The 9,801-nt window shown below is 48.4% G+C and overlaps 1 protein-coding gene across 2 annotated transcripts; it reads left to right on the top strand.

Annotated features, from left to right (window-relative positions):
- Window positions 1-450: 450 nt before the first annotated feature.
- LOC118081231 (uncharacterized) lies at window positions 451-8,213 on the top strand. Of its 2 annotated transcripts, none has more exons than XM_088663949.1 (4): window positions 451-1,346; window positions 3,153-3,919; window positions 4,061-4,187; window positions 5,200-8,213. In XM_088663949.1, the coding sequence occupies exons 2-4, from the start codon at window positions 3,194-3,196 to the stop codon at window positions 6,096-6,098; spliced, it is 1,752 nt and encodes a 583-aa protein (XP_088520075.1). In that variant the 5' UTR covers window positions 451-1,346; window positions 3,153-3,193; the 3' UTR covers window positions 6,099-8,213. The 2 variants fall into 2 exon arrangements, with proteins under 2 accessions (XP_088520075.1, XP_034963483.2); XM_035107592.3 differs by having other exon boundaries at window positions 451-1,484.
- The last annotated feature ends 1,588 nt before the right edge of the window (window positions 8,214-9,801 follow it).

Below are 9,801 nucleotides of genomic sequence, written 5' to 3'. Positions count from 1 at the left end.
GGGAAATGTGTGTGACATTGTGCGCTGTGCTCCAGCCCCCCACCCTTTCCCCCAATCTTGGGGGCAACCCAGAGCCACTGGAGGTTAGCAACCACAATTGGAACCCTGCAGGTTTGAGGCTCAATGCTGCTTTGGTAGGCAGGTCTTGTTCAGTGGTGTACCAAGCCCAGGCGGTACCCAGTGCGGCGCCTGTGCAGCACCCCGTACAGACTGCACATGTGCGGTATTCCACATGTGCGCACTCCGTATGGGGGTGCTGCACATGCGCAGTCCGTACGGGCTGCCACTCTTGCGCACCGGCCGTATAGGCTGCCACGTGGGCGGCATCCCGTATGAACAGTGTGAGAGAGCGGTAGCCCGTGCGGACGCTGCGCCCTCGAAGCAGCGGGGCTCGGCTTGGGAGTCGCGGGGGGTGTCATCCAGGGTGGCACCCGGGGCAGCCCGCCCCCAACACCCCCCCTTGCTACGCCCCTGGTCTTGTGAAACTGCTTCCCTGCGTTCTATGGCAGCTCCAGGCAGGCTCTGCAAAAGAGGCTGAGCAGGAACTTGACAGCTTGGAGGCAGGGTTCTATCCTAGGAAGCGCAGGGAAGGAGCTGAGGTGTCGTCAGGTAGTTGTTTACATGCCCTGGAGTTGGCAAAATGGCAGGTGGGTGTCTTAACAATTAAATTCTTATATCACTCGTAAGAATTAAGCTGCAGTGCTGCATTTCTGCAGGCTTGAACATGTGAGTGCAGAAACATTCCAAACAAACACATAAGTAGAGATACCCAGGTTTCTAGTCCATAAGGCTGAGAGGGTTGGCTTGAAAGTAGGTTAATGAAATCTCCAGATCCAGCTGACCTGAGCTCTGATCTTAAATTTTCAGTCACTCAGATCACATGTAAAGAGCAGCAATAAGATGGTGTGTGCTGTGTATTCTAAACCCTTACTCAGAAGTAAGCCCTAACCATTAAGTTTGATACAACCCACTTCCACGTGATTTTTTCCCTAACAGACATATGGCTGCATGAATTGTTAGCTATTTGCCTGTCACAATTCAAGCAGCTTCTACTCTTTTCTTCTTCTTCTTTTTTAAAGGTGGCTGCCTGCCAGCCAAGGTTGCCAACTGATAGAAAGGAAAGCATCTGGTCCTTGCTCTGGTGCCTTGAACCACAGCATCTGCTGCTGAAAGCAGCCTCTGGAGCTCTGCATGGCGCGTGAAGGGTTACGCTGATAGAGATCCGCAGGCATGGTGCCTAGATCGGCCAGGCCATTTGAGAAGCTGATGAAGCCACTTCCTGTCCCCACCTTGCCCTTTCCTTGGGGGAAACTGGGGGTTGTGCTGCTCTCAGCCTGCAGGGAGAGGTGAGCTAAAGGGGAATTTAGGAGGGAGGGGCCGTTTGCAGAAAAGTTGGGAGAACCTTATAGAAAATCCCAGGAGACCTAGGGCTGCAAAAAAGGACATAGGAAGCACCTTTGTACGGAGTCAGACCAACAAGTCTGGTGGACTGCTTTCCAGGATTTTTTTTTGGGGGGGGGGTGTAGGTAGGAGGGAGGGAGGGAAATCTCTCCTGGATCGGGGAGGGTAATGCCAAAGTATGGAAGAGAAAGCGTTGGGTCCTGTAGTCCAAATCAGCCCTCTCATTTCTGAGTTAAGTTTCAATATTGTTTAGTGGAGAGAACACTCTTCCGTGCTTTTTAAACCGCTGCATGGTATGTGGAGGGGAATTCAACAGGTGCAGCCTTATTAATTGCCTCTCTAAGCTTGGGAAGCTCTGCCTGTTGAATTTCTGCCTGTCTTGAAATTTTGACTACATGGGGCGCTTTTCTGTTGTTGTTGTTGTTTCAGTTGACAAACTCATTGGCAGATCATAGCAGACTGCCGTTCAGACAAGGGCATCTTTGAGTAAATGCAGAGCGGCAGAAGAGACCTTTTGGCAACCTTTGAAAGCTAACAACAGTTTACACACGGGCAAAATGCAATAAGTACTGCCTGTGACAATTGAAAAGTTTTAAGGATATGCAAATAAAGATGAAATGACACAGTTAATTCTTCACAACGACAGTAATTGTTGACAATGCAATTGTCATAAGTATTGTTATTAACATTGGAAGTGGGACAGAAAACCGCTGGGTTGTTGCCAGCTCCCAGTAAGTCTACAAGTTCACTGTATATTTAAAGCCGTATCGTCCCATTTTAAACAGTCATGGTTTCCACCAAATAATCCTGGGAACTATAGTATAACTGCAATGCATTATACGTAGGGCTGCCTCTGAAGACGGTTTGGAAACTTCAGTTGGTGCAGAATTCAGCGGACAGGTTGTTCAACAGAATCAGTTAGTTTCCGGGCCCAATTCAAAGTGCTGGTTTCGACCTATAAAGCCTTAAATGGCTCAGCACCACAACACCTCAAGGACCGCCTCTTCCCATATGAACCTGCTTGGACCCTGAGATCATCTTCTGAGGTCCTTCTTCCTGTGCCTCCTCCTCGAGAGGTTCGGAGGGTGGCAACACGAGAACAGGGCCTTCTCTGCAGTGGCTCCCCGTTTGTTGAATGCCCTCCCCAGGGGAGTTTGCCTGGCGCCTTCATTATACACCTTTAGGTGCCAGGCAAAAACATTTCTTTTTAACCATGCCTTTGATGAACCGATCAACATCCTATACCCTTTTAAAATGTGACTCTTGGGAGGGTATTATTGGGTTATTGTTTCTATTTTGATTTTATATATTGTGATCTTTTTTGTGACCAGCCCTGAGACCTCCGGGTATAGGGTGGTATATAAATTCAATAAATAAATAAATAAAAATAGTTTCTTAAGGGTGCGGAGAGTGGTTAGGAAAATCCCCTCACAGAGATGCACTTTCCAGAGTGGTTTAACAATCAATCCATCATTCCAGGGAGCTCTGTGAGTGGAATAGGGGCCTCCTAACATCTCAGGACTATTAAAGAACCGCATTTCCCAAGATTCTTTGCAGGAAGCCACGACTATTTAAAGTGACACGATACTGCTTTAAATGTATAGTGTAGATGTGGGCTTAAGTTATATATTCAGAGTAGGCCCTTTGAAATGAATAAACCTAAGTTTTTCATTTTGATTCATGTCAATGGGTCTACTCTTGAGTAGCACTAACACCACTGACAGACACCACTGTGCTCTTTTTGTGTACAGATCCTTGGACTAATCCGTCTGCGCTCACCTCGCTGAAGGAAATGGCCGAAGGGGAGAGGATAGCCAATCTGAAAACAGAGGAACAGGATCCGGCAGGCCCCAGGTTATGGGATGGCATGGAGGAAGCCACAAGCGAAGGCCCACCAGTTAACAATTTGGTCGGTGGAGCCAAGTTGGTTTTGACGGAGGAAGCATCGCAGCGGGTTAAGCAGGAACCGAGCGAGGGTATGCTCCAGCAGTGCTGGGAAGGCCAGTGGCAGGCCTTCCTGAAGGCTGTGCGGTCCCCTCGCTTGGGAGGGATCGACCCGCAGGTGCCCCGGCCTGTGCCAAGGGAAGACATCAATGAATGTCAGGTCACTTCTGAGGGAGTGGACGAAGCTGGCCAGTGGCCCCGAAGAGAAGGCAGCGAGGAGATCCTGGACTCCTCCAGAGAACAGGTCAAAGTAGAGGTTCTGGACAAGGACCCCGTTGACTTGGACGTGCGACGCAGGCGCTTCAGGCAGTTCCGCTATGAGAAAGCCGAGGGCCCCCGAGAAGTCTTGAGCCGACTCCGGGAGCTTTGCCACCGGTGGCTGAAGCCAGAAAGACACACCAAGGAGCAGATCTTGGAGCTGGTGGTTCTGGAGCAGTTCCTAGCTGTCCTGCCCCAACGAATACAGGGCCAAGTCAGGGAGCAGGACCCAGAGACCTGCACCCAGGTGGTGGCCCTCGTGGAGGATTTCCTGATGAGGCAGGAAGTCCAAGATGCCAGGAGCTGGGATCAGCAGGTAAGAAGGTCTGTACGCTGCCAACAGCATCTTGAGAGCACCATGTTGGCTACCCCGGCTTAGATGTTTTATGTACAATCTAGCAGTAGACATGTTTTGTTAAATAAAAGTGGATCAATGGGACTCCCGTGGCTGTTTCAGGTGCTGAGGCCTTCTGGAGAAACAGCTGTGAATTCCTCTGAGGCAAGCCAGGTTCCTCCCAACTTTTGGAAAGGGCAACTCTGCAGAGCAGCGGGTCAGGTAGAGGACAAAACTGCAGATTTGACAGGTAAGGAATCTCTGTGCATGGAATATGCTTGATGTTTTCAACCCCTGGGAAATTTCCCCCTTCAGGAATTTCCTTGTCTCCCTTGTTTCTTAAGCCCAGCTCTTGCTGGAGGAGGTCTACCTACATCAGTTCAGACCATGTGTCAGACAAAATAAAAAAAGAGAAAGTGGCTTCCTTTTTTTAAAATGTTTTCATTTAATTATAATATTTCTTTGTTTATTAGATTCCATTTCTGAATCAGTTCCCCCCAAAAATATTGACGCGATGTCACAGTAAAAGCATTAACCATTAAAACCATTTAAAACAATTCCATACATAAAAACAACTTTTAAGGCTATGGGGGACATACCCCATAATTTAATTACTACTTCTATTGTGTTTGTAAATAGCTTAAAGTCTTTTTTACGAGTAAAACAGTGAGTAAATATTCATAATAATAATAAAATATATATCCACAATAGCTTTTTGTAGTTTCATTGTATAGTTTTACGGTTTTATTGCTTTACATCTCTGTTTTTTATGATACAGAAGTATTCAACTATTTTTTATAAATAAAAAATAAACAGGGAGTTATATTACATGTCTAATTAGAGACATAATGGTTATCAATGATGTCCAATAAACTGACCAAACTGCGGGAGGCAGTGGAAGACAGGAGTGCCTGGCGTGCTCTGGTCCATGGGGTCACGAAGAGTCGGACACAACTAAACGACTAAACAACAATACTTAGTCGGACTCAACTAAACAACAATATATTAAGACAATACTTACTTATGTTCTAAACATCATTCTTGCATTCAAAACATGATATTGAGATCATTCATTTCTGGTAATGAGCTTGAATTTTTTTTACTGTGATCAACAAACTTTTCCATCTTGTCACAAAATTCTCACACCTCTGTTCCCTCCCCCCCCCCTAACTCTAATCTAATGAGTCAGTTTAGCTATTGTAGCTGTGTAAAAATGGACACAATATGGGAATTGCTCATTTGACCATTGTTTACTGCTGCAGGTGACAGGCAAATGCATGAGAAGGAGGGGATTGGCCTTCAAAAGGAACGTTCAGAGCAAGTGGAACCAAACGATGCAACCTTACGAAGAGAAAAGGGTTTCAAGAAGTACAGGAAGGGAATAACATTTGGGAGTCAGCAGGAAGCGGAAAGAGAACCAAAGAGAACTCTAGAGAAAACTGTTCCCTGTCTGGAGGATAACGAGGATGGGGAAGAAAACAGGGTCCAGCCTCATGACAGGCAAACAACCAAGAGAAGCTTCAGGCCCACTCTTAACCATCAGAGAATCCCCGCTGGAGAGAAGCCCTATAAGTGCTCTTTCTGCGGGAATAGCTTCACTCGGACGTGGGACCTCCTGGTACATACGAGGATCCACACCGGGGAGGCCCCGTATAAGTGCTCCTACTGTGGGAAAAGCTTCAGCCGCGGTTCACTCTTCAGGGAACACGTGAGAACCCACACGGGGGAGAGGCCCTACAAGTGTTCACACTGCGGGAAGAGCTTCAACCGGAAACGCTACCTTATCACTCACGAGAGAATCCACACGGGGGAGAACCCGCCTCTGTGCCTTTATTGTGGGAAAAGCTTCTCCCAGAGGGCCAGCCTCATTGCCCACGAGCGGATCCACACGGGGGAAATCCCATACAAATGCAGTCACTGCGACAAAAGTTTCTCCCAGAAGTCCAAGCTCGTCATACATGAGAGGACCCACACGGGAGAGACTCCCTTCAAGTGCCCTGAGTGTGGGAAAAGCTTCAGCCAAAAGGGGAACCTTAGGACACACATGAGAATCCACACTGGAGAGAAGCCTTTCAAATGCCTGCTTTGCATGAAAAGCTTCTCTCAGAGGGCCAAACTCCTCGTACATGAAAAAATGCATACTGAACCGATCCCCGTATAAGTGCAGGCGATTGGTACAACAGAGGGGCTACTTAGGTTTTGTAGGAGAACTGAGGTAAAGACAAATTTGTGAGAGGATAAGCTGCATGTCTCTAAACGCCAGTGGTTGGGGAATGATTTCGGGGAGCTGTTGTGGCTTTGTCCTGCTTTTGGGCTTCTCACTGGGGCATCTGCTTGGCCACTGTGAGGAACAAGATGCTCAACAAGACAGGCCTTTGCTCTGATCCTGCAGGATTCTTCTTGTGTCCTTTTTGAGCTGGGAGACAAGAAACTTCCCCCATGAAAATTTCACCCCCTCCTCCTGGGTGGCAATAGGTAGAGCTCAGGCGGCTCTGGGTGTTTGCTGAAGTACAGCTCCCATCGTCCCTGGCCATTGGCTGTGCTGGGTGTTGCATCCCAACAACACGTGGAAGCTCCTCGCCCAGTCTCCTCGATCCCCAGCCCCTGATCTGTTGAACCAAACTGGACTTGATGGGAGTATATTGTGCTCCAGGAGGCTTGGTTTGGTCAGAATCGAGTGTACGCTTCCAGAGTTGATGCTGGCTGCCCCAAAGCATCATGGGAACTGTCATTTTAGGGCATTGGCAGATACTATGAACCCCCTCACAGAACTACCATGCCCATAGTTTTCTGCCAAGAGGGACTGAGCTTGTTCTGGATTAAGAGCAGGGCTGAGAGCGACGCATGTCTAGTTTGGCCACTTATGGGTCTAGCAGTGTGGTATGGCTTGTGGGTGTGAGGGGCTGGTAGTCCTCCAGATGATTGTTTGTTTTCTGCTCCAGAGAAGCAGACACGGAGCAATGGATTCAAACTACAAGAAAGAAGATTCCACCTAAACATTAGGAAGAACTTCCTGACAGTAAGAGCTGTTCGGCAGTGGAATTTGCTACCAAGGAGTGTGGTGGAGTCTCCTTCTTTGGAGGTCTTTAAGCAGAGGCTTGACAGGCATATGTCAAGAATGCTTTGATGGTGTTTCCTGCTCGGCAGGGGGTTGGACTGGATGGCCCTTGTGGTCTCTTCCAACTCTATGATTCTATGATATTTGGACTTCCGGGGCTGGCTCACCCAGGGTATTCTGCCGCTGAGGCAAAACAGTGTTGCTGCTGCACCCTCAACGAGTCCTGCCCCACACACCTACTGAGGGTGACTCCTTGTGTCCCCCACCGATGACTACGCCAACTCCAATGCTGCCATTCCCACCCATCCCCCAAGACAAAGGGAAGAAAATGGAGACTGAAAAGGCAGCGGGGAATGGGGCAAAATGGAGCAGGCCGCAACAGTGGCAGATCAGGAGAATGGTTCACTCTTCGTGGGCCTAGATCTGCTGCCCCACCCCACCCCCCCTCCGAGCCTCCTATCCTGAGGCAACTGCCTCCCTGAGACTCGTGGATAGGGCAGCCCTCCCATCTGCTCCTAGGCAGCATACCCTGCAGTTAGGCATTATGGAAACTAGGAGCCACAGCTGGAGGGCTGCAGATTCCCAGTCCCTGGCTTAAAGATACTTCCATATAACAAACACTGCTTTTCTCCCCAGTCCAGACACCTCAAACTAATAGCTTTTATTTCTATTAACCTGACTTATAGTGTAAGTCAGGGTTGGGGAACCCTTGGCACCCCAGATATTGCTGGACTCCCATCCTCATTTATCATTGGCCATGGTAGTTGCAGGGGCTGATGGGAGTTGGAATCCCAGCACCATCCGGGGGGGGGGGGCAAAAGGTTCCGCAGACCCTGATCTAAAGTGATTTGGGCTCTGGAAATGTCAAAGTAAAGCTTCTTTGGACTACAAGATTCAAGGAAGCTGAACGCTGAAAGATCCGGGGCACGTAAACGAAAGTACTTGTTCGCACACCATTGGCAAGGGCCGTGTTACCTCATAAATTGGCACTGGGGAGTTTAAAGCAAAGTTGTTCAACGAATCACATTCATCAAATAAATGTGGATACAAGAAAAAGAAATGTTCTAAGGGAGGAAAGGCAATATTTGTTCCGAGATTATTCATATATATGAGGCAAGGGTCCCCCATTTCAGGAATGGCTCTCGAAAGAGGGCGCTTGCGGTCTTCAATTTTTATATGCATGCATTGAGCAGAATAAAAGCTTTTATTTAAACTGGCCTTACTGTTAGCTCAGCATTTCTTTTAAGCTTCCAGTCCTAGAGACTTTTTCTCCCCATTGCTGGTTTCTGCCTCTTAGGGACAACCCAAGGCTTCACCATCCAATGTCGTAATGTTGTCAGGTGATTGACACCCGGCGAAAGTCCTTTGCACAGCTCTTCCCAACACCCAGTTGGGTCCTGGGCAGAGGGGCAGAGCTGGGCAACGGACCATTGCAAAACCCCTTTAGCTCATTCCCAGCTACTCACTCTTTTACCTGCTCCACGGTAGACATCTGCTGTAGGACAGCTGGGTGGGGCCTGCTCCAAAGACCCGGCAGGCTAAACAAGGAAACCTGGGCGGCTGGATTAGACCTGAGGTCCAGATGTTCCCCAACCCCTGGTTGCTGGATGCATCCAAAATAATGCTCCACATGCAGAGTAGCAGAGGGGGAAATGCTGTATTTTTGTTGTGAAAACAAACCCCTTACCAATAGGATCAATGACAATTTTTAATGCTCCATGCCAGAGATTTTGCAATTTGTGGCATGAATGAAGCCCTGGTCAGATCTAACTCGGGGCTGTGAGGTGCCCACAGAGGGATAAAATGTATAAAGCCCTTCTGGAGCACACCTTGCCATGGTTTTTCTTCCAAGAGCAAAGATGCAGGTAACTCTGGAAACTTGCAAGCAAGGCTTCCAAGTGGAAGCTCTCCCTTGTCTGGCTGCAGCCTCATGCTGGATGGGCTAAGGTGGCTTGCTAGGCCTCTCCACCTGCCGCTCTGAACACACTCTCCACACACCCATGACCCTCCCTGCTCCACACCCTCCTTGAGAGTTTATGCCTGGCTGGAATGTGTCCTTTAACTCGGACGATGTCGCTTGCTTCCCTGGAAGGAGGCTAGATTGGGGTGTAAGTCTTCCTATCATAGAATTGTAGAGTTGGAAGGGACCCTGAGGATCGTCGAGTCCAACCTCCTGCGATTCAGGAATATGCAGCTGTCCCCGACAGGGATTGAACCTGCAACATTGGCATTATCAGCACCTCACTCTAACCAGCTGTAGAAACTAGCCTACTCCCCCCTACTTTTGCCTCTGGCTCCACTCACCCCCGGCATGCGACTTCCTGATAAATTTGCTCAGAAGGGAATTCAGCCCTTCAGCCGGAGACAATTCCCGCCCTCTTGGGCTACAGCATCAACCAATCAGCAGAGGTACACTGCCTTGGAATATGGGTGCTCCACTTTTCTGAAGCTTTTGCCTGCTTTGCACCATTTCTGCCAATCAATTTCTTTGCACCGTCCTGGAATCTAGGGCTTAGAAAGCAAATACCAGAGAATTGCAATGTGGAGCCTGCCCAGATATCGATTCCATAAAGGCAGATATGTTAATCCACCAACGCAAGAAAAACAAAGAGGCAAACAAATTTTATTGCAATGCGAGCAAACTTTTGAGAGTTAAGCTTTATAACACTGAGGTTCGCCCTTTGTTGTGCCCTTTCCCAGTTAAGTAAAACGTTGCTCATTTTTAAAGCATCTTCCTGGGATTTTATTATCCCCTCCCCCATGTAACAGTGTCCCATTTTGCTTTTTTTGGTGCCCATTCCCTACT

This window comes from Zootoca vivipara, chromosome 2 (assembly GCF_965207765.1).
Source record: "Zootoca vivipara chromosome 2, rZooViv2.hap1.1, whole genome shotgun sequence".
Classification (NCBI taxonomy): Eukaryota; Metazoa; Chordata; class Lepidosauria; order Squamata; family Lacertidae; genus Zootoca; species Zootoca vivipara.
The sequence above is the reverse complement of the archived record's forward strand: the minus strand, read 5'-3'. Positions and strand labels throughout refer to the sequence as shown.